The following is a 26,947-nucleotide window of genomic DNA, read 5'->3' on the forward strand; positions in this document are numbered from 1 at the left end:
GAATATTTACACAAAACATAACTGATGAAGAATGTGATAAACAAAGATAGAAATCACAACAATGAAAACAAACATAAACAAACGACAGACAAAGTACACACATATAAGAAAGCACCTCGGAAAGCTTTACTGAAATAGCACAAAAATGCAACGCGCATGTCCTCGACCACAAAGCAAGCGCGCAACAACAAAACACAACAGCGAACGTCAGATAATAGAAAAACTGTCAAGTGCTGGAATTTTTGTGAAATAATATTACGCATACGACACGTTGTTTCACGCTTCGTCAGGGGAGGGTTAGTGCATTCATTCAGAAAAGCTACAGTCAGGCAATGAAAGCAAAAGTTTTCTTTTACATACACATGATGAATACAAAGAAGCGCGAAGAGTGGTTGAAAGAATAACACTGAAAATTTCTAATGACAGTGAATAATTTCTAACTGAATCGTATGCGAAGCAAAGTGTTCGTACAGCCGTCGTTTTAGTATCCGACAAACATTCACGTTGAAACAAACACAAGTGGAAGCAGAGCACAAAGCATTAACTGTCTTAGAACGTGGGCGGCCTTAAAAGAACGCACACACACACACACCCATTGAGGGTTTAAGACAAACGCGAAACAAAGGAAATCCTAAACTTAAAGTGTAAAGTGTCACGACGTCGCAGCCTTGCAGTGACAGCAATTAATTAAGTGCAACAACGCCACAAAGGCAAAGACGGCTTCGGTCAGCGGTCAAAGTGTGTGCGAGCTTAACGTCTCTGGGGGGCGGGCGCAACGGTCAGTAGACTCACTACCTAGCGCAGTTATATCGATTTAATACAAGCTGTACGGCGTAGCGGTGGGGTTGTGCGGTGTGGCATAATTAAGGCAGCGCAACATCACTTAAGACTCTATGCAATGCGCGCCGCCATAACGGCAGTCGTCGACAACAATACAACAGCAACAGCGACAGCGACCGCCAGTAATCGTGCAAAAATCAATTATAATTGAGTAATCCAATTTGAGGTTTTCAAGCAAATACTAGTACACGCCGAATAGAAATTATAAATATTCAACGGGAGATATTCGTTTGCTGTGCACTTTAGAAAACAACTCACGCTTAAAACAATTGAAATGTTGCTGCCACAGAAGTCGCCTGCGGCCCATTGGCGCTCCTTTGTGGATTTAATGATGGCACCAGTGTCGCCGAAAAATCTACGCCTGTCGGCCATACTCATTGGCATTTACCAATTGGTAAGTCTACACTTGTGATATGTGAACTCAAAGAAAGTAATACGTTCCTTTGCCCTCTGCATATTTAACGCTTGTTAAATTTCTATAAATAAGCTGTCTAACATATTAGTTAGTTAGTAGTTATGACTGTGTATGACTAAGTGTGCGCTGCAACCTAGTGGCACTCCCATGTAATTTAATAGCGGTTTTGTCACTGCAATTGCCACACAAGAAACTTTGACTCGAGTTGACTCAGTCAGTCAAATGGGTCTAATTGCAGGCGAATTGTTAAGTAAACGTAAAGTTGTTGCTCATATGCTCCACATAGAAATTGTAGTTAAGTTCTAAACTCTTAGTATTAGTTAGTGCGCACTGAAGTATTTAGCTTGAAAATCGATTAAAATATTAATGAACATTAATTGAAACTATTAAACGAATATTTTCAGCTTTAGGAATAATTAATTGAAAACAATAATTAAGATATAGGATCATAGGAATATTTTATATTTAAAAAGTAATTTTGAATATTTACGTTACCCTTAAAAAGGCCCCCCATGAGGTGAAGATAATTTTTCAAAATTGCTTGAAAACTTTTTTTGGAGCCTTCTTCTTGGAACACCTAAAGAAATTGAGGAAGTTCAGCAATATTTTCATCCAAAAATATCTCGCAAAATCCTTTTTTTGATCGTAAGAGAGACATTGATCCATTTTTAAAAGGCCTCTGGGGGGATTGATTAACTAGATCATATTAAAATTATAGGTTATGACTGTGAGTAAGCAAGATTAGAAATTGGGACAAAATCTAACCCATACTAAAACTGCAATCTAAATAACGGTATTAATATTTGCAACCGCTCTTCGACAACAATATACGAGATGTATTGAACAATTTTATTTCTATCAAAATTTGTTTATTCATCATTATTAAACAACATTATTAAACAAGTAATCCCTACCAACATCTCTTCATATGTTGAAAAATTTTCTCGAAAGTATTTTTCCAAGCACTTCCTCCTTCAATGTCCAGCATTCGGTTAGGGCAAAGCGGTAGGCACATCTTTGGCGAACACAGCAAAGTGACTCGAACCGACAATTACCGACTTAAGAACTTTATAATATAGTCCAACCGCTTTGTCGATTTAAAAGGGTCTGGAGTATCAGGGTGTCACAAAAAACAGTCGAATCTGTCTAAGTGAGACTCTCTGCAGTTGCGGAGATCTAATCCTTGACCTAACCTGGCCTAACTTAACCTAGCAATGTTTCTTCTATCGTGACTCTAGGTCCCTGAGAAGAGAGAAATCTCTTTTAACCTTTTTTGCATTTATATACTGAAAATGTAATCGCTTCGAATTTACTAAAACAAAAACAAGATATTAGGATATTGGTAGCTTTGGACCCTTCTTTTTAAACAGCCTCATAACTGACAAATAAGTATCAGCCGAATATTTTTTTATATCTAAACCAAAATCGCTACCGTTCTACTTCCAGCTCGTCGCCCATTTATTACTCTTCCTGGTGCTTTTGGGTCTAGCACATGCCGAACAAATGAAAACCATGCTTGCGATGGATATTGAGGATCAAAAGGATAACGGCTTCTACGATATGTCACCGTTTCGCAATCAATTACGTCTGCGCACCGCGTCACAGCTTGTCTCCGTCACCGAAATGCTGCTCTACATATTGACAGCAGTCGCATCGGTTTATTTACTCAGCACGATTGCACTTTTTGCGGGCATATTTAAAAATCGTTCAGAATTCGTACTTCCTTGGCTGGTAGTTGAGTTCATATTCATTGTATCGGCTGCGGTGTTGGTATTTTGGTTGCAGAATGAGAAATTCGTCGATATCATTGGTGGCAAAGTTTATTATTGTGAGTATGAGAGAGTCTATTAACGAGTATGTAATCATTAATTAATGTAATCATTATCAAATTGCAGTTATGATCTGTTTCACGGTGCTGTCATTCGACTGTTTGATGTGGTACATCATACATTCCTTCTATCAAAGGCTACGTACCATGAACAAGTTGCGTGAGATTGCCACTGTGGCAATACCCTGTCCGCCACCAGGATCGGTGAGTATTGAATTCGAGAGATCATAGGTCGCAGTGTTTATTTTTACTTTAGCATGGGTTCTGTTGAGCTCTACTTCAGTTTTTTTCATAAAATTTTAGTTTTTTTAGGAATATTACCAAAAATATTTATTCTCTCAAATTCTCTCTCAGATACCCTTCCACTTCCGGCGCGAGAACATGTATCTCGGCAGCAATGGCTACAAGCATATACTCTCAGAGTCACCCGATGGAAATTATTAAAAACATCGCTAGTTTTTACGATCTGTTGCTCAAATTTTGAGCAAACAAAAATCGAAAAAAGTTGAAGACAGTAAACACGATAATCTACAGCACCTGACACACACACTATATATAAAATCCCGTGATTCCTGCGGCATGCGCGATTTATTTACGACACGCTTCACAGCTTATTTGTACCAGCAACTCAGTAGAAAAACGGAAATTTTAACAAGAAAAAAAATAAAGTTAATAATATTATAGAAAACTGCATGCAATATACTCGGCCTTATTATGTATTACTATTATTATTGTTATTGCTGTTATTGTGATATTTTGCTGGGCGCTAAGAGAAAGCTTTAATACATAGATACATACGTACATATGTACCGTATAGGCATATATACAGTTACATATATAAATTAGCAATTCTGGCAGCTTTAATTGCGTATTATTTATTAATTAATTTTCTTTACGAAAAATCTCCAATTTTTATTTATAATTTAATAAGCATATTCTCAACTTCCATTTTGTATTTCTATTTTAAAAATTCACCTATAGTAATCATATGTAGATAAGCTATTTTTAAATAACTACGACACATACATATATATTCTTATATGCCTATGGTAAGTGTAGTAAATAGAGCAGTACATACATAAATATATGAAATATTATAAACATACACACCCATATTTTTAACTAACAGTGCAAAATTTGCACAGAATGCTACTCTTAGAATATTATTAAATATATACAAGTATGCTTACATATACATATGTACATGTAACGAGAGCTCTATGTGTAATGATGTTTGTGTATTCATTTAGTGCGTGAAAAAAATTATGCTAAAGTAAAGTAACAGCACAGAAAGTATGTGCTAATAATAATAGTAATTATAATGTTATTAAGTCAAATGCATGTAAATGCTTGGTTAACGCTATTTTATTCGATTATAAACCCAATAAAGTTATGGAGATGAAAAAAAATATGTTTACTATATTTTAAATAATATTATTCATAGTAGCACGAAGTAGAAAGAGCGATCATTAGCTATGGTCACATAAAGCTAGAAAGAACAACAAATCTATAATTTATACAAGGATTTTACAAGGTACATCATGATATATCACTTGAGGTCCGAGGAAATCATTGTAGACTTTACAAGAAGGTCGGAATTGATCTATGGATATCTTTCATGATGCTTCACTTATGTTTCAAGCTGGTAAAATTGGTATTCGTCGGCATATTTTTAATTTTTTTAAAGCATACTAAGTTAAATTCAAGTGGGTGGAGTATAAAATTTCACATAAAAGTGGGCGGTGCCACGCCTTCGACACAATTTCTTAAACATCTTCAAAGGTTATAAGATATTATTATCTCTTTGAAAAAACTTCAACACGATTTGTTATCTAATTTTCGGCGAAGCTCCCATCCGATTCGTTCACTTTACAATATACATATAAGTGAAGCACCAGTGAAGATATCGGAACAGATCTTTGAACAAATATTGCCTTTCTAGTGTGGAATAGCCCATTTAAAAATCACCGAAATCGTACTTTAACTTTTCAGGGCCCAGATAGTCGGATATGTCGTGGTGTTGCTGTCGTGACCCTGGGAGTGAGTCAGAACATCGCACTCAGGACAGCCACAGGATGCCTCTTGATGTCACCCGACACACATTTACATAATGAGGCTACTATGCTGTCTATTAAGGCGCATAATGAATTGCTTACCAAGCAGTTTCTACTAGGATGCTTTCGCAGAAATCACTGCTGGAAGCAGAACCGCCCCCCAGGTGCATCAAGAGGTCATTCCTACAATACGTCGACGAACTAGCACAATACACCGACCAAACCGCGGACGCAGACAGCGGCAGACACGCTATAAACGTTATTCACTGTGGAGCTATTAACACCTTTCTTGCCTCCCTTCCAGTGAACCAAAACACCACCTATAGCAGACGAAGAACTCGAGTTGCCACCTGAAATCAGAGTGATCCTTGCGCAACTTCGTTCTGAATATTGTAGCAGGTTAAACTCCTACTTATCCTGACTGAACCCCGACATAGAAAACACGTGTGCGGCATGTAACGAATGCCCCTCACATTGCACTAATCACCTCTTTACATGCCCAACGAACCCAACTCATCTAGCATCCCTTTCCCTTTGGTCCGACCCCATCGAAACAGCATGTTTACTGTTTCTCTCGTTAGATGATCTCGACGACAACTAGACTTATATTTTCCGTTCCGGCAGGGCTGTATAATCGCTACTACAACAACAAAAGGGCCCTGATATCGAACATAAGGATCTCGGAGCTTGTGGCTAATTTTTTATCGAAAATATCGAGAAATTTAAGTGATATTCTAAAGAAATTCATGTGAGGTGCCTCTGTGCCATAAATGGGCAAAATCAGGTCAATACTTCTTATAGCACCCATAGATGTACCTCATATACGGATTTTCAATGTCCCAGTGGATAATATAGGAGATATCTTTGCAAAATTAAGTGAACGTAAAATAATGTAGCTTTGTGGCTATTATATTGAACTTTATGACGTATAAATGGGTCTAATTGTGTGTTATCTTCAAAGAATTTCATCAATAAATTGCGAAACTGTAAAATGTTCGGTTACATCCGAATTTAGGTTCATTGTGAAAATTTGAGAGAATATCTCGGGGAATAACGTCGATTATTGATGCTACTAAAGGAAACCAACAGTAGAATATAAGTATATTCTCCCATAAATTTAAATTAAGTTTTTACTTGATAATAAATTCAAGTTGTATTAGAACCACCCATTTCATTACAAAACTCTGCAATATGCAATGTAACGCCACAATGTATAGCCTACTTTTAGGAGAGCGCTCTTGCTGCATTTGCAAAATACTCACACTCGCTTCGTGTTCTCTCTAGCATGCGCAGAGCTCAGCTGTCGTGCTGATGTAGCGACACTGAACTCAAGGTGATAAGCGGTTCCATGGTGTAATGGTTAGCACTCTGGACTCTGAATCCAGCGATCCGAGTTCAAATCTCGGTGGAACCTAAGCTTGACTTTTTTAATTTTATTTTTTTTTTATTTTACATTAAATGATGCAACTCAAGAGCACTCAATTTTTACTTTATTTTTTAAATTCTACTATATTCAACATACACAAAATGTACATATTTAATATATCAAAACCTCTAAAAATATTTAAAAAATATTAAAAATAATCACTTCAAATGCTCTAACCCTTCCTAGCACGTGCCGGCGGTGGCATCTTAGTCGTTGTGGTTGTTGTAGTCGATGTTGTACTGGTGGTACTTAACTCAATTTCAGCGCTATCCATCAGCATATCGGTAGCTAAGTCAGCCACTGAAACGTTCATGTGCCGACCAGTGTCCGTGGGTATGCTGATTTGGAACTGCAGCAAGACCACCAGATATGTGACCATCGTGGTGAGCAGCTGTAGAATAATTTATTATATTATTTATTTTCTAGTGCCACGAAATTTCCACTCACCCCTTTGAAGAGATTCCTATTCACATCGAAGAATCCACCGCAATTGATATTCGATGGATTCATTTCCGTCGCGCGTATGAACATATTTATCTCGGTCTGTGCATCGGAATTCATCCAATTCAGTTCGACCATCAGCAGCTTCTTCTGAAAATTAGTGCGCACATTGAAGGAGGCGTAATGTGCTTTATCACAGATGTAGAAAAGCAGAAATACATTCCAAATCGCGGTTATAGCCAAACCGATATCCTTAATGCCAAAGCCTTCGGAGAGCTGTGACATGAGACCATAAACGGAGAGTGTAATGATGAAAAAGAGATACAAATTGATAAAAGTGAAGGTGTAGCAGGTCGCATTGCCCGTATCGCGTGTCAATTTGCTCAAACGTAGCCATAGAGCGCGATAATCGGCGACCATGGCGGCGGGACCGATGTGACGGAGAGCCTATGGCGTTTAAGAGAGATAAATTTGTTTGTATGAGTATATATTTAATGAAATCTTTTTTATGAAATATATAAGACATTTTATTTTTCCCGCCTTACCCTTTGAAATCGCTCGCCTAGTATATTGGCCGTCTCACTGAGACTCTCGCATATTATAAACCACCAAGCGCCTAACATGGCGGACAGGTTGTCCAAGATGCAATATGGAATTACCTATAAATATTAAAACAACAGAAATATTTTGCTATTTAATCCATGACATTGACCCTGTGGCTATTAGCAATAACCTCAAAATTTGTGTAGGGCTTGAAAATGATTATCAGAAATTGATGCTGAAACCTTTTGAAATATATTTCTATTAAGTACATGTGGCTAATACTTCCTTTAAAAAAAAGGGTTTTCACCATGATGTATACGTGGAAGAAACATAAATTTAAGAATATTCATCAGAAGTTGAGGTTATGTGCAAAAAGGACTTATTCCCCTCATAATAATAAAAAATTCCAAAACTTACTTGAATCATTTGAAAATCCGCCATTGTTATATGTGTTATGACGACCGATAAAATTGATAAAATCGGCAAAATCACCGCAATCATCGTTGTTTTACGACGCAGATTCAAGGGCACGCTGTGACCCGATATTTGGTAATATAAAATCTGAAATTTCATACAAAAGACAAAGTGAGAAAAATTGTTTGTGCTTCTTTAAGCCTGTCGTACCTAAAAAATTTATAATACAATCAAATTTACCTCAAAGTCGTCCCAATCATTCCATAATTTAGCGATTTTGCGCGCCTCCCACCATAATATTGGAATCAGTATTAGAGGTAAAATATTTACCAGAAATAAATAGGCAATCACGGCTTCCTCAAATGGGCCACTCAATGAGGTTACAATTGTTATACGATTCTTAGCCACATAAGCAACAAAGACCTGAAGAAGAGGTAAGAAGAAGAAAATATTGATTTGTAGGAAATTATATATATTTTTTTCATTATGCAAATCTTACCGATAAAAGTATAAAGAACGCAAACGAATAGCCAAAAGCGATCGAATTTATGCGAAATTTTGCCTTGCCGGGCTCTCGACGCGTTATGGGTAAAACTCCGAGTATATGCAGAAACCATTGAATTGGCGCAATATTATTGTAAAAGATATTCTAGGCAATAGAAATGTGAGAAAGTGTTAAGATAATTTTTAATGAAGTCTCTAATATATGGAAATACGACACCTATGAGAAATATATCCAAAAATAAACTATATATCTCAAAGCATTTGAGTTATAGTTTCCTATTCTTCCAAGAATCCAGTTGCACTTACAGCTCGAAAATTCTCATTCAATGTGGTTATAGTTCCGACCGATGCCCGACTACCGTTGCTACTGTGCACATCGTAAAACGGATTATCCTCCTTATCAAGCAAACCGGTTGAGTACTTCCGTAGGCCGCCACCTTGACCGTTAAAAGTGGGTTTGACATTTAAGAAAACGGTATCATGCTTTTTGCGACGATTATAACTGTTAAACATTATTTTTAAAATAAGATCTTAGTTTTGAGCTTTAGTTAGACCGCACTAAAAATCGTAAACCTCTCCGGGTAATCACCAAAATCGTACTATGTCCTTGTTCATTGTTGGCTGACATTAAGAAAACTTGCCGACCGAAAGAGGCGGTCCGGTGTAGACATTAAAAATTTATTACTTTTATTGTTGTTGATATTTGTATTTTATACTTTTATTTACATTTGCGCCGTTAAATGTCAACATAGTATAAGTTTCATAAGCAGCCAAGAGTGGTTGCGGGTAGGCGATGCAGAAAGGACATTGAAAATTTCTTGGCGTGCAGCAGCATGACCTTAACCCAGAATTACGTACAAACGTACATTCTAATTATGGAATATACAAATTTCTGTAAGTATAGCAAGGTTAGTGGAGCTGTGGGAATACATAAGAGCATATATATGGACCGATTTAGTTTACTATATTTATATTGTATTTAGAACCGAGACAATTTTTAAAACAGTTTTTTATAAAATCTATCTCACCCGCTGTCTGTCCGTTCGTATATGCTATAACTTGAGTAAAAATTGAAAACCACCGAAAACGTGCTATAACTAAGATATAACAAGTAAGGAAGGGTTAAGTTCGGGTGACACCGAACATTTTATACTCTCGCAATTTATTTATTTAATTTTATTAAAATAACAAACAATTTGACTCATATATATGATATAAAATCCATTGAAAGTTTCAAACCCTTAACATTAGGTATATGGGAGCTAAGGGAAGTTATGACCCGATTTCACCCATTTTTGGCACAGAGACATATGATTAGAAGAAAAATATTCCCTCTGAATTTCTTCAAAATATCTAAAAGACTCACCTATATTTTCGGTAAAAAATTTATTCGAAGCTGCGATGTTCTCATATTCGATATATGAGGCCTTGAATACTTATGGTCCGATTTTGGCGATTTTTAGGAGGGCGATGCGACACTACAAATGTAGTATTTGTGCAAAGTTCTGTTCCGATATCTTCACTAGTGCTTACGTTATATATGTTAAGGTAAACGATCTAGATCGACTTCAAAGTACTGGTATATGGGAAAGGGGCTTGAGTGAGAACCGATTTGAACTATTTTCACAAAATATCATTGGGAAGCTAAGAAGATATTGTGAACCGAATTTCATTGAAATTGGTCGAGTAGTTTCGGAGATATGGTTTTTGACCCATAAGTGAGCGGAACCACACGCATTTAAAATTTTGTAGATAATTTTGAGTGCAGCTGTACCATCTTTATAATGAAATTTAAAGTTTCTGGTGGTTTTCTTTACTGAATTAAAGCATTTTTAGTAGTTTTCAACATAACCTTTGTATGTGAGGTGGGCGTGGTTGTAATCCGATTTCCTCCATTTCCTCCATTTGGACTGTATAAGGTAGTACCTAAAAGAAACGACTCTAGAAAGTTTCCTTGATATAGCTTTAGTACTTTTGGTACAAGGGACCACACTAGGGAGGTGCATATTCGGATGATTTCTTTTTTGGAAAGGGAGCGTGGCCCCACCTCCTCATAGTTATGTTTACATTTATTAAAAATCAACAGATTATTTACTCGTTTATGCTTAAAACATGCAGGAATATTTGAAAAGATTAATAACAAACAGAGTGCCGAACGAAAAGATCAACAATAGACCGCGCAATCGTAAATTCGTTGCACCATCTCCACCATAACTATCTTGGTCATTGCCAGCGTTGACGTTATCGTCTACGTCCACGTGATGGTCGACGTCATCTTGTATATCTTCCCACCACGTCCATTCGCCATTGTATAAGTGCGGATCGCATTTCGGATCTAACGGTTTATTATTTGGCGCATGCGCAGTCTCGCGAAAATGCGCAACACGTTGAAGCAACTCTTCAACCACTTTGTCATCACTCATCGTCTCGTATAAATTGTTTTGCTCACATGGATCCACATCGATATCGAAGAGACATGGTCCCTTTAGCGGTTCACAAACCTTGGCCTCTGTTGCATTGGTAAGCAGACAATTAATTGCGGCATCTTGACGCAATTTCGATATGTTGACCGCAGCCGGTAGCGCTGTTTTCACATTTATCTCTGATAATCGCTGCCATACAGTGGTGTTCATAATGAACGCCTCATAATTGATAGCACGCGGATCCACCTCAGCGTCGCTCTCATATTGGCGCGTACTCAGCCAGCCATCATAGGCACTCTCCGTGGTGCCATTGATAAATTTCCATTTACCTTTACCATATGAGACGTACTCGTAGATATCATCAATATTGTGCATAATCTCACGCTCCACCGGCTCGGAGCCATTTTTGAGTGCGGACCAAAGGTTCAAACCGTCAAGTTTCATTTGCTGTGTGTCGAGTTGTATGTTGGCCGCCGCAGCTAAGGTGGGTAGTAGATCACCAATGTAGAGTTGTTGTTTCCAAACTGTGCTTAAATTTTCGAGCAGTGGTGACCAAATGACACCAGATGAACGTATGCCACCCTCCCAGGGCGAATTCTTTTGCTGATGGAAAAGGAAACATGTAAGTAAATAATGAAAATAGGATATTAATTGAGTGCTTGATTTTGTACTTACACCGCGTAGTGGATAATTGGAGGCGGTAGTGGCCAACAACCCCGCCGTTGGTCCACCGTTGTCGGATAAAAATACTACAATGGTATTATTGAGTATGCCCTTATTTGCGAGCGCATCTATTACGGAACCCACACTCTGATCCAGTTTCGACACCATAGCTAGAAATGAAATGGAGAAAAGTTGAGCAAATCTTTGGATTATTTGCTGAAGATAAGATAAGGTAAGATTAGATAGGTTGAGGCGTAGATAAAAATATTGGCGCTACTAAACTCCGCCTAATTCTCGACATAGCGTAATTATATGGAAGTTTAGTTGTAGGCAACAGATCTCCAGAAAGAATGGTAAGGTTCATCAATAGAAAGTTGGTTTGTAGCATATAAAGACCACACAGTCTTCGAACGAGTATATTGAAGGGACTCACCCGCATACGTTCGCCTCTTCTCATCTTTAATGTATGCAAATTTCGCAACTTCCTCGGGTGGCGCCTGTAACGGTGTAGCATCATCGCCAGCATGTGGTGCTAATTGAGCGAATAGCAAAAACAACGGTTGTTTGGTGGCATCGTGAGTGCTTATCAGTTTGGTCGCCGCATCGGTGAATAGATCTGTGACATAAGTGCCGATATATTCGCGCGACACAGCCAAGTTTTCACGGAAATCGTGACCGATTGACAGATTTTGAGGCTATAAAACGATTATTATTATTATCAGTCAGTTAAAGGATCAAATTATAAATTTGGAACGCACCGTAGAATCCAAAGTTTGTTCATAGTAATCTATGTAGGCACCCAAGTAACCGAAGTGATGATCGAAACCTCGTTTTGTGGGCGTATATGCCTTACGTGACATACCCAGATTCCATTTCCCAATAAGGCTCGTATAGTAGCCATGCTGTTTGAAGATCTGCGCCATTGTCGTCTCGTTTAGCGGTAGACCCCATGGTTCAAAATTCGGTATGACGAAGTGTTGCATACCTGGAAGGAAACGGAAGCCGTTCGCAAGAAGAAGTGAATGTGAGGTTCGATTAACTTCGATTAAGATAAAACTCGGATAGCTGAAGGTAGTACTTGTTCCATTACTACTTGAAGTACTCTTTATATACCTGTGTACGTATGTATAAAGATGCAAATAATAGATTTTTCGCATACCGACCTGTATGTATTGGATATCTTCCCGTTAAAAGCGTTGCTCGCGAAGGCGTACACATAGCTGATGTGTAGAGATTTTTCAATATAACACCACTATAAGCCAAAGCATCGATGTTGGGCGTCAGAAATTGATTGGAGCCACGAAAACTCACATCATCAACGCCCTGAAAATTAACAACATTTTTTTTTTCTGTGTAAGGTAGGCAGTCTACACTCACCAGATCATCAGCCAATATAATGACTATATTGGGTTTATCATTACTTTGTGCTGCCGTTAACACACTGAAGCATAACAATATGATTGCGAATGCTTGGTGAAAATCACACATAATTTTATGCATTCTGAAGTATAAATTAACTACTTAATAACCGAGTTGCTAATCAATGTAATTGTATCGATTAGAGATTATACTACCCGATTCTTCTCCACCAAATCCCCAAAATTTTAATGTAGATTTTGGAAGTTTTTTGATTTGGATCTATAGACTGTTACTAATTTCGCTTCCCAACTTTTCAAATATAGTATTTCTAATTTTACCACTGACAATAACCTGATTCAACGTACAATTCTCAGCAAAGTAACTCCAACTTGACTTTATAGTCTTTATAGAATCGATTCTCCTAACCTCTTGTGCTATTAATTACCTATTCCAATAATAATTATTTGTTTTAATTTCTATTGTAGTAGGTTAATCATTTAATTAAAAAAGTATTACAAAAGCTGCGCACTTCAAGTTATAAGTGCTTAATGTCGGGAAAGTTATAAATATGTATTATCACTTTCATTCCCCTAGCAACTTGCATAAATCATGACGTCATGAACCAAAGACTATCCAACAATAGCATTCGGGAAAATAACGGCACGAGACAAAAGTAATCGCTTTTTTAAATTAAAGTCAAGGCCACCGTTAAGGGCACTTGTGATTTTTGTATACAAATATTTATTTTATTTGCCAATAATGAACTCAATTAAATGAAGCGTTTACAAGAACGTTCAAGAATCATGTTCTTAAGATCTAATTAAAATTAAACTAATAAGGAAGACCTAAGTTCGGGTATAACCGAACGTTTTACACTCTCGCACATACACAATGAGGTCCTTCTGTTCGATATCTGCGGTCTTGAAAAGTTATAGTCCGATTTATTGAGAATTTATAGAGAATTGAGTGACGTTTCCAATGCAATACTTATTACCAACTAGTTTCTTGTTAGTGGTACTTGCTGTAGAGATCTCATCCTGAATATTTTTTGTTGCAGTTACTGGTTAGCATCCAAAACTCTGGGCTGACATATATATCATGCCGTTATAATATTGACATCCCCCTCGAGTAAACGTAAAATTACTTGCCTTGTGAGCTTTGCTCTGTTCCGGATATGTGTTCTGCTTTTCATTATTTTTTTTAATAAGGATAATGTATAAAAGTGTGGGTTTATTAAGCCATATTCTTCAAGCCAGTTTTTTCCTTGATTGTAGAGCCTAAGGCGTTTAACTTTTCTGAAATTTCTCCTCAAAAAGTATTTGATTCGGCTTTTGCAATGAAGAAGTCACTAACATCTCAAATACATGTTTTATCAGTATATCTTTGGCACTTGTTACAAAGTACCCATTTAAAGCAACATTTTCTTTTTAATTTCAGCAACTCACTTATCAACGTATAGTTTTCGACAAAAATTCAAGATGTTGCGGATTCAATGATTTCAAAATTAGCGTCATCTATGAGCCACGCAAAGTATTTCATCAGTCGGTAAATAAGTGCAATACAATCGAAAATTTTATTTCCTATGCGGTTTTAATGACGTTAGCGTTGTAATCTTCGATCGTATCGAGAAATTGTTCGATCCAAAAGGATTCAATGATTAGACCCAATAATAATCCAATTCGATAATAAATTTTATTGCAAATACTCATAAACCACCCTGTGCTGAGAACGTCGCATCAAAAATTTCTCTATTACAACAATAAAATCCCCAATTATTAAACTGTCATTCGTTATTTTCTTTTGACTCATTTTCAAAATTTTAGCATAAATGTCAAAAGAAAATTCTAGTAAATTCAGCGGTTTAATAGAGAAAAATTGAGAATTTCTTACAAAGTGTTTGTTTGCGATAAATTTAGTAATACTAATTGGAAAATAATCTAAAGTCCAACAATGGTAGACTACAGCAAATGGAAGAACATTGAAGTAAGTAACGCACACAACCAACATTGTGAAAAGCCTAAACATAATTTGGCAAACATTTGCAACAGATTTCAGATGATGAGGATGACACACATCCCAACATCGACACTCCTTCGTTGTTCCGTTGGCGTCATCAGGCCCGTGTCGAACGCATGGCTGAGATGGAACGTGAAAAGGACGAGTTCAAAAAGAAGAGGCAATCATACCAGGCACGTTTGATGGATGTCAAAGAACGCATACAAAAGAAGGAAGGTGACGAAGCGCAACTGAAGGTAAGTCCTGTCCTACATTATTTAATTTTATACCAAAAAAAAAAAATCGTAATGTTTTGCAACTTTCTAGAAAGAGTTGGAGAAAATTGAAAAGGAGGGTAAAGAAATCGATCGTCAAGAGGAGGATTTGATTAATAAAGAGAAGAAAGCTCCTTGGAACGTAGACACAATTAGCAAACCTGGTTTTGAGAAAACTGTTTTGAATAAACAAGCTGTAAGGAAACCTGATGAAAATCTCACGGAGGAAGAGAAAGAATCTAAAATGAAGAAATTTGTTAAAGAAAATGAAAAATTCTGCAAGCAATATGGTATGCTCCGCAAATACGATGATTCCAAACGTTTCCTGCAGGAACATCTAGATCTTGTTTGCGAGGAGACTGCGAATTACCTAGTCATTTGGTCTATAAATTTAGAAATGGAGGAAAAACACGAACTTATGGCACATGTGGCGCATCAGTGCATTTGTATGCAATATATATTAGAGCTAGCGAAGCAATTAGATGTAGATCCACGTGCCTGTGTTAGTTCGTTCTTCTCTAAAATCCAAAATTGCGTGCCAGAATACAGAGAACAGTTCGAAAGTGAAATTGAAGGTTTCAAAGCACGTATAAAGAAACGAGCGCAAGAAAAAATAAAGGAAGCTTTAGCCGAAGCAGAGGAGGAGGAGAAAGCAGCGCGACTTGGACCTGGTGGTCTGGATCCCGCAGAAGTCTTTGAAACACTGCCAGAAGTGAGTAAACCATATTATTTTATAAATAAAAAAAATTGATGCATGAAATACGTTTTTGTTTAGAGCCTTCAAAAATGTTTTGAATCGCGCGATATTGAATTACTACAAAAAACAATAGCCGAAATGCCTGTTGAGGAAGCCAAATACCATATGAAACGTTGCGTGGACTCTGGCCTCTGGGTACCAAATGCGGGAGATGTCGAAATTGGCGAATCCAAGGAGGACCCCAAAACCGAAGATGTTAAAAGTAAGAGTGAAACTGGTGATGTTAAATCGGATAAAACGGTGGATGAGCCCATCTATACGGGCGTTAGTACAGATGATTTGGATTGATTGTGCATTGAAGCCGTGAACTAACACTTTTCTTGAACAAATGAATATAGCACTTTTGATTGAAAGTGAATGAGAGTTAGATAATACAAAAAATGTGCAAGATATACAAAAAAAACTGCAGATGTTACAGAAAATGTTGGTGTTGCCAAATACATGCGTACGCACCTTAATCTACTTAAAGCGGTTTTTCTAAATGTCTTGAGCAATTCAAATTAAGTTTAAAAAATATTTTCAAAAATACAAAATATAGAAGTCAAGTACTCGCGGTTAGTTATCAACATCCACATATCGCTATACTGAACTCATTACAGAAGCGTACACCTACATATATGCGAAAATACTGAGATACGTTTTGTTTTGCACTCAAGTCATTATTTCAGTTTGAGTATTGATACATAATAAACAACAGTTAGTAATCACTTGTAGATATGCATAAAATATGTTGAAAATGTGAGATTACTTACGTTATTTGTGCTTATTATTGTATATGTAAAAAACATTCAATAAAATTCATTTCCTCATCTTTGTACGTACATAGATTTAAGTTCCTTTTGAAAACGCTCTCAATAAATTAAAGTTGACCTTAAATAAAGTGAGTTTTCCTTTAACTATGACAACATTTTGGGTTTCAAACAATGCGAAGCAAATGAGAAGAAACACAAACAAAAACTACTACATCGAATTTTAGTAATCGACCACGGCGACTCCCAGAGAAGGCATTTGTCAAAACTGGCGTTTAAATATTTTTTTTGTTTATTAAATTTTCAATTATTTTGAAAAACTAAGCTAGTCTAAATATTTGTTTATTACGCATGTTAATAGTGATTTATTGAAAATGTTTCGTTCCATGTCTTATATAACTGCAATTCTATTAGATTGTTATAAATATTTTTTGAATTACATTAAAATGCGCGCTTCGCTTCCTTCAACGCGTGCAGCGTTGGCGTATAGTTAATTTGGTTATAGTTTCTGCCACTGCTACTAGAGCTCTTGTATTTTCATACATATATATATGTATTGTTTGTTATTATTTATTAACGTATTGCATACTATTTAGCTTTAATTCTTCCAACTTTCAATTAAATTTCACAAATACCATATAAAGTGTGTAACGAAATTTAAATATGTATGTGTATATGCGGTTTTTTTTATTATATTTATAATTTTATTTGTATTAATAATAACTTGTATTATCTATTACTGCTTAATTTTCATCTATTTTGCATAAAGTTTTTGTTTTTTTGGTTACAATTTTATTACATGGTATTATTTTATTATTTTATTTTTTTTACCGAAGTAATACATTTTCAAACACGTCTGTCATTTAGCTTAAAAAATGTACGTTTACAATTAAATAGTTACAAAAAAATATTAAATTGAATGCAGCAAAGAGAAAATTTACATTAAAAAGCAGACTGAAGTAAATGACCACTTAGCAATCTCTCTACAAACTTGCCAACGGTTGCACGATAAAACTAAAACACAGTTATTGCTGTGCTTTAATTACTTTCAAGAAAATGTGGTTTAAAAAATAAGTAGTGACAATTCTACTTTAAATGAATTACTGCATATTTATTTACTGCTTATAACTTAGCTGTATGATTATCGCAATTAAAAATAAAAACTATTTTTTCATCGTTTTTTTTTTGTTTCTTTTGTTTTTTAAATATATTTTTTTTTATGTATTTAACATCAATATTTTCGTTTGTGTAAAATTTCGAAATATCGTTTGTGAGAAAATCATTAGGCTTATGATTACATGAAAGACAAGTAATTGGAAAAGTCTTGGACAAAAAAATACACGCAAAATATACAAAAGAATAATAATGAGAACGTAAATACATAAAACTAAAATCTTTAGCATAAACATTAAAAACAATAGACGACACGGCTGGATAAGCAGGTGAGAAGAAAATTATTGTAGATAAATAGATACATGTGGATCGTGGTTTTAAGGTGTGCAATACAAAATTATAATATTTTTAATTTTATGCCTGCAACTAGAAATGCAACTAGAGGGAGCTGGCAAATAGTTCGTGTATTGGAAAGTGTGGTTTAAGTTAAAAAAAATTATAGTTAAGGTTAGAATGTGCGAGAAAGGAGTATGAGAGCTCGTTTTTATCAATCGTATTAATTATTGGTTATAACTAACAAATTACAATTAGTTATCTAGTAATTTAATGTGTTTTTTTTTACCAATTTACATATCTGGGTTTTATGCATTTTGTTTTTATTTTGTTATAAGCAAAAGTATGCAAATTTATATTAAATTTCTAATGCAAACTCATCAAGCAGTTGTTTCTAACATACTAAGCTGTCGCACTTAAGCCAAAGTGGAGTGGTATCGAGTTGTAGTATAAATGCAAAGCAGGCTAAATTTATTAATATTTTTAGGCAACTTCTAACATAAAATTCTAACGGTCAACACTTTCTGAAATGTAACCTTGCTTTTGTGACCACCAACTCTGCTAACCTAAAAAACGCCTAAAAAGTTTTGTTGAATCGAATCTTGTGTTGTACTTTAGAAACAATTCTCAAAGTAATGAAATCTTCAAAAGATTTTCGATACACATACTTGCAGCTCCACTTTGGCAATGCTGTAAGCTGCTTCAGTGTTATAGTATTGCATTTAATGCTTTTACCTACATAAAGAAATTGTTTTTTTTTTTTGTTTTAACAAATACACATACAAACACGTACGCACGCACACACATACACACCGACCACATACAACGGCTAATCTTTAATAAACGGCCCCGGCTCCAGTGTTGTAGCATCTCATCCATTGCTCTTCATGGCTGCTGGTATCGTTGTCGCTGCTGCAACTGCCGTTGGTCTGCATCCAGATCTTCACGCGTCGACATCTACGTGCGACGCAATCATGACGATGATGCTGATGAGTTTTTCGTTGAACTGCCACCACCGCTGTTACTGCGTTGTTTATCAATGTAAACGTTTAGCAAACGCACTTTGCTCGGATTCAACACCGATAGTTTCGGTTTTACCTTTTCCTCGCCCATCACTATGTAGAGTTTGACGATACAAAAAACAGCGGCCTTTCGTACCATCGATTCACCGTCGTCGGTGAGACGCGCCAAATTCGGGAATATACTGTCTAAATGTAATTCCGTCAATTCGGCGCCGTGACGATCTGCCAGCTCAGTGAGTAATTTCACTGCGCACAAATTCAGTGGATAGCAACTAGTTGCAATAACGGGATTTACAATATTGATGGTGGCGTTCAGCGGCAATGATGACACAATACGCGGTATAATCAAATCAATTTCTCGTGCGGTTTCCTTACTGTGCTGATAACAGTTTATTATCCGCAGCAATATCAGCTCGAGGAAATTGATCCAGGTTTCCTTCATTTTGGTGCTACGCACGATCTTGCCCAGCACACTTATAACGGCGATCATCACATCGGCGGTTTGCGAATCCAATAGACCGAGTAGCATTTTCATTATAGCACGAAAATGTTTGTTCGGGAGTTCGCAGTTGCCGCCTTTAATGCAAATTTCCAAATTGGTGAGCGCCTGTTGGATCTGCTCCACGGGCATATCTGCTTTCAATGCACATGCGACGCGTATAATTTCGCTTTCAGCCAAACCATTCTCGAGCAAAAGCTCACCGTTCGAGGTTACGGTGTAATTACAACGTGCGGCGTGATTTGCAGTGCCACCAACGACTGGTGTGTTGGCATTGGGTGTTGCAGTTGTTAGCACTGCATTTGTGGTCATACGTTGGTGCTGCTCCAACAAGTTAGCATCTAAACGCATAGTGGTGCTTTCGGGTGTGTTCGATTCGGTTGTGGTGGCTGACTGCGTCTTTGAATTGGAAGAAGCGCACGAATCTTGCTGATCATGCAGATAGCCGTTATAGCCATTGGCATTGGAGAGCGAATGGTATTGCCGGGTATTGTTGGATGATGTCTCTATGCCGACACCAACACCAAAGCAATTTCGGATTTCTTCCGATGTTTTGTGTATGTTATGCTGCACATCTGCCTCCGAATAGAGTTCATGGTCCACAGAGGGTTGTCGCGAGCGTGGACTGGTGGTATTGTATTGTGGTTGTAGCGAAGAGAATGGTCCAAGCGATGGACTTTGCAGTGGCTTGGGACTGGCACTTGAATGTGGTGAAGATGGCGAATTTGTGCCTGAAGTGCTATTGCGTCGCAAATGTGACTGTATAATGGCCTTGGCGGTGTCTTGATAGCCCTTTGGTAGGCTAGACAGTAACTTAGTCATCTGTGGTGTGTTGCGATTGTAGAGCGCAATGAGACACTTACGCGCTTGATCACGTAGATCTTTGCTTTTGGGATCACCAGCTTGTTGAACGATCTTCAGCACAGCCTTATCAACCGCTAATGGTCCATCCTCGGAGGGAAAATCAGTGGACTTGCAGTAACTGGTTGCCAAGTCTGTGAGGAATTTCAATATGGCTATCTTTGTTTTGGTGCAGGGGGTTTGTGCCGTGTCAGCGAGTATGCGGAAGACATCTCGAAGCTGTTGATCAGTTGGAAAATATTCGTGCACCACTTGCAATGTCTTGCCGATTTTAATGTGCATTGAGTTGAGCAGCTCTGTGCCAAGTTTATTAAATAACCGCGTGAGTAATACGAAAAGCCAGTCCTGCAGATCGTTGGCATGTGCAAGAATCAGCTCAGTAACTGCGTCAAGAAACAGAGAGTACACCTTTGTGTGTGGATCCATGAATAATTTACGGAACATGTCCAGCACTGCCTGTAGTTGTTGTGGTGTCAGCTGATTGCCATCGGCAAGGTATTGAGTTAAACTGATAACTCCATCCTTGCGATCCGACCAATGCGTCGAGGCGCAGTATTGTATAATTGTGTCGATGTCGTCGAACGGTGCGCGCGTGCAACTCCAATCTAATCTATTTCGTGAGCCTGACAACGAATAATTCGAATTGTTGCCACGCGTCATTGACGAATCAAACGACCGCTCCGAACACACCGACGATGCCTCGGAGTCGTCGGACTCGTCGCGCGACAACAACTTTCGACCCATTCGCAAGCCAGCTGTATATCCGCGCGAATACTCGCCATAATCAATAACTCGCTCCGCTTCTGGCGAAAGAGCATCTGCTAATGCAGTCTCAGCCTCGCGGCTTTGTTGTAAAATACGTGCTGCAGCCAGCGAACGTGAATTGCTACGATCAGGTGTTCGTCGTGCGGAGTTCGACGCACTATTTGTGGCATAAATACTCCGCTTCATGGCGACGCGGGTGGGACTCGTTTCGCGCGAACTGGTCAACGAACGAGGTATGCCCGAAGCTTTTTTCGGTATGGTTCCAGTTATGGGTCTATAGCCGTATTGTTCTCGCAGTTTGGAACTGGGCGAAGTGGAGCGAGAACCAGGTTGTGACTGTGACACTCCAGCGCGACCTCGGGTACGCGGAGAAACGCCGGTAGTTAGTTGCGTCCCTGCGCCTGACGTTGTCGTTGCACCACCTCCCATATACCGTGGACGCGGTAAAGAACCGGTGGCAGCTGAACTTGTTGTTCCGGAATTGGCTGGCGCAGCAGCGGTGTTAGCAGTGCTTAATTTTTTTCGTGGATAGAACGAGTATTGAGCGCGAGCTTTGGCACGTTGTGCAGCGGCGGTATCCACAGCCGATACGCTACGCATTCCTGCCGCAGGCTTTTGTAGTGAACCTGGCGAACGTTGAAATCGTGTAGTTGCAGCTGCAGAGCGACGTTCAGGTTCTACGGCAACATTGCCACCATCACGTTCCCGTTCTAATGCCCGTTGTGATGCAATATCTAGTGTAGTGTAGATTTGATCGGCTAGATCAGGAAAGTGCCGTCGAAATTTCCAATAAGCACGTCGCGAATGACGTCGTGCTTCGTTATCTGCATCGCCTATAGACCGTTTGAGAACGTCACGAAGTTGTTGGGAACAACGCTCCATCGTTTTTGTTTGCCACTCATCGAACATCAAGCAAAGCATTTCACACAATGTAGCACGAATGTCTTTAGATTTGGACTGTTGCAATGTTTCGGTAACGAGTTTAATCATTTTCGGCGAATGAGAATACTTTATAATATACTTGAGTGCAATTATCGATGAAGAGGCAATCACTTTAGCCGAATTTTGTATCAAATTAATAAGCGCCTCTAAAATAGCCAAGCAAAATGGTTCGAGTTTGTTGCGTAGAGTTTTCGACATGTAGGCTATTGTAATGCATGCCTCGCGAATGACTTGCGAGCGCAATTCCTCCTTGAGGATATCAAGGAATGGTATCGACAGATCTTTTAGCTGCGCAACAAATTGCGGTTGTGATTGTATATTCAGCATTAGTAATGAACGAACTTTCTTTAACGAGTCTATGCGTTTCTCCCAATCAGCATTTTTATCACTAATCACAACAATAATATTTCTATAAATATCATCCATGTCTTTTGGGTGAAAAATAGTTAATTGTGGCACAACTTCGAATGTTGATTCGAAAATATCCGCAGTTATGGCGCCAGCATCGCCACCAGCATTTGATTCCGATGAACTTGGCTTGGCTCGCATTGACGCGGATACAGTACGTTTAACAATTTTTGTTGGACGATCCCGTGCGCTCACGTTGTCCCCCTCATCGTGCCCATTATTAGCAGACGCTGCGGTCTGCAATGCCGACTTCAGTAAAAGTCCTTCCGCTTTGATTTGATCGAATTTCTGCTCAAGCGAAGCTAATTTTGACGCAGGAACATCATCCATCTTTCGTAGATCTGCACGCAGACGGTCACCTACATGCTTGTAAATTTCTACAAGCGTTTGTATAGCTGCATCACGCACGGTTGCTGTGGGATCGCCTAGCAGCGCACTAATTGGTTGTATATAAGTGCGTACACTCAATTGTGAGGTGCCATATTCGTTCAGTGTATTTACAATAGTCTGCAAAAACTCCTCACGAACTTTAGAATTCTTATGTTTAAAGCAAGATGCTGCCAATTTGTCGATGGTAGCTTGTGGGGCCAATACTTTGTACTCCATAACCACTTGTAATAGCAATTGTGCTTTCTCACGTACGGTATCTTTGCTATCGCCCAGACGGTCTATAACATGTGGCAACACAGTTGCATTGTATGCATTAAAATCAGGTCCAAGCCTTTTTATCAGTTCTGAAAATGCTTCCAACGATTTTTGTGCTATTTTAAAATGACTGCCCGTTAGCCACGGCATAAGGCCATCGACTAGCATTCCCATATCCATGCAAACAATTGAATTCGTCTCATCACTAAGGAATGTGACCAAGTCTTCGGCGAGTAGAGCTTTAACTCTCATATCCGCCTTAGGCATCATTTGAATGAATCCATCCAAATCGTTCGGTTTGCGATACGCCATAATGCCGATTTTTGGAGTATTGAATTTCTATAGATGAGTAGTGCGCGGCCACGGCAATCTGCCGCGTTGTTTAATCTTTATCGGTGCTGAAAATATAGTGAAAATGTAGATTAGTGATACAAATATTTAACCAATAAAAATAAATAAATATATAGCAATTTAACGAATATTTTAAAACCGAGTTCATAAGAAGGGCCGTATAATTTTTTTATCGTTTTTAGTTCTGCTAAATTTAAGTTTAAAGTTTTTGTTGCGCTAAGTAAATGTATTAACATTTCTATAGATAAACAAACAAAAACAAAATATGACCTCATATTTACTATCTGTTATGTTGTTCTGTATGAAAACAACAATACAACACACAGAAGTTACGAAAATCTTGTTTCACTTCGTATTAAAACATCGTACGTGCGGCAATATTTATTATATTTTATTGAATGGAAAGGAATCACTAAAACCTGAAGACGTCGGAAATCACATTTCCGTGAACAAGGAATTTGATTCAAGAAGTGAAAAACCAAAGTACGAGTTTGTTGCGGCACTGAATATGAACAGCTGTTCCTATATACAACTTCCAACACCTCAGGCAAAATAGTTTTTATTATTATTTTTTAATTTTATATCATGCATTGCTTCTCCACAAAACATATAATAATGACCGTAGCTAACATCGACCCACCAAATTATCCACCATTTGACATGAGAGTGTGGGAGCGGATGATTTCGCCGAGTGAATCATCTTTCATCGCCTTATAGCGAAAATCAAAGAAAACAGAATAAAAAGAGAACCACCGGCTGTAGAGCACCGGTTGTTTCTTATGGTTGCTATATGTACGTCACGATTATCGAAATAGTTACAAGGTGTGTACGACTAACTAGCTTTAAATATTTCTATTATTGAGTGGATATGTGAAATTAAAAGCTGGTTTTATTATTCTACGTTCTGTGCTTCTTGCCTACTTCGCTCCTATCTCTTTATTGTTTAGAAAACCACTTGTCTGGCCCCTTGATAAATATTAAACAAAAATATGGGTATGACGTTACTTTACAACGACTGGGTTTAAAAACTAAGCATACGTAAACATAATTTACGTTTCAACAAACATTGTAGTTATTTTTATCCTAATCACCAAAACCAGTAATTTCTAAGCAACGAAAGTAATAACAAACATATGAATTGAAATATGTATGTTATTATATGTATATGTAGTTATACAAAAGAATTATTATATTGTAAATTTTTTTAAAACTGATTATTTTGGAATTAAAGTTCAATGAAAATAATAGACTGTTTTAATTATAATAAATACATTTATGTAAAAAACATTATGGTAATAAATAATAAATTTTCTTGCTGAGTATAGCGTTTCAATACATTTGCAAATAGGTGAATACTAAGTGATTTGCATCAAAAGTATACCTTGAAAATTTCACATTTAATCGAACATAATTTCTTAAAAATTTTTAAGAGTATGAGGTAAAATCATACACTACTACAAGATACATTTTCCGTCGACATTGCTATCGTCATCGACGTCAACTGCGATCAACAACGCTACGTCGAATTTAATGCATACGCAATTTTCTATTTATAATCTCAATTTTGTTGAATGTTCTGCACTTTAATTGAACAAAAAAGAATTGGCAATCGTAGCCGGCAATGTATGCCACCAACGGTAATGTTGTCACCGCACGCGCTCTGTTGACAATTGGCCAAAGAAATGTCAAAGTAATTGCAAATTGGTTTCAATTGAACGAGCAATGAATAGCGGATATTGTAGTCGTCGTGAGACACCCAAATGTATGCTTTTTAGCGCCTAAAGAAGAATATTGTTCATATTCACTTCTTCATATATGTTTATGGCAAGTTTCATTACATTATAGAGTATGAACGTCTCACCATTTGCGAGTTTCTACAACATAATCTCCATATTATTAACTTAGCTGAAAGCTGTGCAATTTGCACACCTGTACTGTTCACTTTTGATAATCATATATTTTATCTCACATAACAAGTGTAGAAGGATTAATAATATTTGAATTAAGTGAAACTCACCGAGCAAAAAACTAATTTCCTACTGCTATTAATGATAACGAATCAGCAGCTGTGCCAATTAAGCTGATTTTAGTAGTTGTTTCTTCGGTTCTTGCAACAACTCAAATGTAAATTTTTGATCCTTCGACACAAACAAGAAGTAGGTAAAATTGATTTTCCAGCAGGGCCACCGTTTGGCGAATTTCATGCAATCAGGAACTTGCAGGGCGTTTGCTCTCTCCTTGATTGATACTTTCATCAATTTGTCACCTTTTCACTTTCCGAAGGGAATGCCTGCGAATTTTCTTTAATTACACTCTAATTTTACACTAATATATATAAAAATGTAGTCGACAAGTAATTGACGATTTTCCTTAACATCTTATTTAATTAGATAAAGAAATTTCTATATTTTTTATTATTTTTATGATTTTCTGTATCGTTATTTGACGTGCCCTATGTTCAAGACGTCCGCTGTTGCTTTTACAGTATGTACTCACATTTAACAAATTCCAATGTCTTTTCTTCTCTTTTTTAAGCGCTACGTTGCTTTCCTTTGCCTTCTACTCTTCTAAACTTTTGCTATGCGCTGTTAATTCTGCTGCTTCACACTTTTAAATATTAGATTTAGTAGAAATCCAGTTTATTTCTTTTACAACAATTGTCTCCACTTTTATGATAATTTTAAATTGTTCACAAAACAAAAAACAAGCACTTACATTTGCACAAAATATGTTCATTCGCTTTATTATATTACTCGATTCGCGTTTTTTTTTTTTTCTGCTTCACTCGCGTTTTCCAATGAGTGACGCAGTTGCGGCGGCTTCACTTTACTCAAATTCTATCTTTATCTTCGACGATGCTTACTTGCCACAATTACTATTTTTTACTTTCCAATTGGGAATACTTAATTTTTATCTAATTCCTCATAACTTCCCACAACTTTTTCACATATTTACGATTCGTTTATGTTTTATTTTTTATTTTAATCTCGCAGTTTTCGCAGCTCCACATATAAGCGTTGGATATTCGCTCGCTCTTCGTAAAATTATGTCATTTTCAATTTCGTCCGTCAAAATGGCTAAAGACGAATCAGAGATCTGATGAATGTCATGTGTAAGATAAGCCGAGCATATTTGTGGATTTGAGAAAAATGTGAAGATAATTTTTTTTAACTTTCAATATTATTAATTATTAATTCGAAATAGTATTATTATATGTAGGTATTTATATTAATACCACTACCATAGTCGATAAACATGTTTAAAAGTTATAAGTATTATTTGCTTTGTACTGAGTAGGAGTCACCCTGCTTTCATCAACAAG

The 26,947-nt window shown here is 37.2% G+C and overlaps 5 protein-coding genes and 1 non-coding gene across 10 annotated transcripts; 3 read left to right on the forward strand and 3 right to left on the reverse strand.

Annotated features, from left to right (window-relative positions):
• The first annotated feature begins 238 nt into the window (after positions 1-238).
• Positions 239-3,976, forward strand: LOC105214516 (uncharacterized). The gene is made up of 4 exons (XM_011188004.3): positions 239-1,234; positions 2,702-3,083; positions 3,151-3,287; positions 3,438-3,976. Exons 1-4 carry the CDS (start codon positions 1,115-1,117, stop codon positions 3,525-3,527), a joined length of 729 nt encoding a protein of 242 aa, XP_011186306.1. The 5' UTR covers positions 239-1,114; the 3' UTR covers positions 3,528-3,976.
• Positions 3,977-6,479: 2,503 nt separating this feature from the next.
• Trnaq-cug (transfer RNA glutamine (anticodon CUG)) lies at positions 6,480-6,551 on the forward strand. The gene has a single exon. It is a non-coding gene; the product is annotated as a tRNA-Gln (tRNA).
• Positions 6,552-6,608: 57 nt separating this feature from the next.
• LOC105215087 (gustatory and odorant receptor 63a) lies at positions 6,609-10,232 on the reverse strand. Its single transcript, XM_011188844.3, has 7 exons — positions 8,772-10,232; positions 8,461-8,610; positions 8,202-8,384; positions 7,965-8,108; positions 7,550-7,663; positions 7,011-7,451; positions 6,609-6,954 (listed from the first exon to the last, which is right to left on the reverse strand). Exons 1-7 carry the CDS (start codon positions 8,976-8,978, stop codon positions 6,736-6,738), a joined length of 1,458 nt encoding a protein of 485 aa, XP_011187146.2. The 5' UTR covers positions 8,979-10,232; the 3' UTR covers positions 6,609-6,735.
• A 156-nt stretch (positions 10,233-10,388) lies between these two features.
• On the reverse strand, positions 10,389-13,291 carry Arsb_2 (arylsulfatase B). 2 transcript variants are annotated; one of them, XM_054229735.1, is made up of 7 exons: positions 13,126-13,284; positions 12,929-13,052; positions 12,715-12,874; positions 12,310-12,536; positions 11,985-12,246; positions 11,564-11,721; positions 10,389-11,491 (listed from the first exon to the last, which is right to left on the reverse strand). In XM_054229735.1, the coding sequence occupies exons 2-7, from the start codon at positions 13,049-13,051 to the stop codon at positions 10,571-10,573; spliced, it is 1,851 nt and encodes a 616-aa protein (XP_054085710.1). In that variant the 5' UTR covers position 13,052; positions 13,126-13,284; the 3' UTR covers positions 10,389-10,570. The 2 variants fall into 2 exon arrangements, with proteins under 2 accessions (XP_054085710.1, XP_011186293.2); XM_011187991.3 differs by having other exon boundaries at positions 12,929-13,291.
• Positions 13,292-14,709: 1,418 nt separating this feature from the next.
• Positions 14,710-16,399, forward strand: LOC105214502 (hsp90 co-chaperone Cdc37). The gene is made up of 4 exons (XM_011187978.3): positions 14,710-14,893; positions 14,959-15,162; positions 15,233-15,892; positions 15,956-16,399. The coding sequence occupies exons 1-4, from the start codon at positions 14,861-14,863 to the stop codon at positions 16,223-16,225; spliced, it is 1,167 nt and encodes a 388-aa protein (XP_011186280.2). The 5' UTR covers positions 14,710-14,860; the 3' UTR covers positions 16,226-16,399.
• Positions 16,400-18,495: 2,096 nt separating this feature from the next.
• Positions 18,496-26,682, reverse strand: LOC105214485 (CLIP-associating protein). 4 transcript variants are annotated; one of them, XM_011187956.3, is made up of 3 exons: positions 26,341-26,682; positions 25,643-25,915; positions 18,496-23,672 (listed from the first exon to the last, which is right to left on the reverse strand). In XM_011187956.3, the coding sequence occupies exon 3, from the start codon at positions 23,584-23,586 to the stop codon at positions 19,105-19,107; it is 4,482 nt and encodes a 1,493-aa protein (XP_011186258.2). In that variant the 5' UTR covers positions 23,587-23,672; positions 25,643-25,915; positions 26,341-26,682; the 3' UTR covers positions 18,496-19,104. The 4 variants fall into 4 exon arrangements, with proteins under 4 accessions (XP_011186258.2, XP_011186249.2, XP_011186267.2 ...); XM_011187947.3 differs by having other exon boundaries at positions 26,122-26,682; XM_011187965.3 differs by lacking the exon at positions 25,643-25,915.
• Positions 26,683-26,947: the final 265 nt, after the last annotated feature.

Source organism: Zeugodacus cucurbitae, chromosome 4 (assembly GCF_028554725.1).
Source record: "Zeugodacus cucurbitae isolate PBARC_wt_2022May chromosome 4, idZeuCucr1.2, whole genome shotgun sequence".
Taxonomy (NCBI): Eukaryota; Metazoa; Arthropoda; class Insecta; order Diptera; family Tephritidae; genus Zeugodacus; species Zeugodacus cucurbitae.

Bases quoted from the DNA above. Each gene is read 5' to 3' on its own strand.
- LOC105214485 (XM_011187965.3), bottom strand. From the start codon at position 23,586: ATGGCGTATCGCAAACCGAACGATTTGGATGGATTCATTCAAATGATG.
- Arsb_2 (XM_011187991.3), bottom strand. From the start codon at position 13,051: ATGCATAAAATTATGTGTGATTTTCACCAAGCATTCGCAATCATATTG. The intron at 12,875-12,928 runs GTGAGTGTAGAC...GTTAATTTTCAG, and splicing joins TTATATTGGCTGATGATCTG to GGCGTTGATGATGTGAGTTT. The intron at 12,537-12,714 runs GTCGGTATGCGA...GTTTCCTTCCAG, and splicing joins AAGATATCCAATACATACAG to GTATGCAACACTTCGTCATA.
- LOC105214502 (XM_011187978.3), top strand. From the start codon at position 14,861: ATGGTAGACTACAGCAAATGGAAGAACATTGAA. The intron at 14,894-14,958 runs GTAAGTAACGCA...CATTTGCAACAG, and splicing joins GCAAATGGAAGAACATTGAA to ATTTCAGATGATGAGGATGA. The intron at 15,163-15,232 runs GTAAGTCCTGTC...GCAACTTTCTAG, and splicing joins GTGACGAAGCGCAACTGAAG to AAAGAGTTGGAGAAAATTGA.
- LOC105215087 (XM_011188844.3), bottom strand. From the start codon at position 8,978: ATGTTTAACAGTTATAATCGTCGCAAAAAGCATGATACCGTTTTCTTA. The intron at 8,385-8,460 runs GTAAGATTTGCA...CCTCTTCTTCAG, and splicing joins CGTTCTTTATACTTTTATCG to GTCTTTGTTGCTTATGTGGC. The intron at 8,109-8,201 runs GTAAATTTGATT...ATGAAATTTCAG, and splicing joins ATGATTGGGACGACTTTGAG to ATTTTATATTACCAAATATC.
- LOC105214516 (XM_011188004.3), top strand. From the start codon at position 1,115: ATGTTGCTGCCACAGAAGTCGCCTGCGGCCCATTGGCGCTCCTTTGTG. The intron at 1,235-2,701 runs GTAAGTCTACAC...TTCTACTTCCAG, and splicing joins TCATTGGCATTTACCAATTG to CTCGTCGCCCATTTATTACT. The intron at 3,288-3,437 runs GTGAGTATTGAA...ATTCTCTCTCAG, and splicing joins CCTGTCCGCCACCAGGATCG to ATACCCTTCCACTTCCGGCG.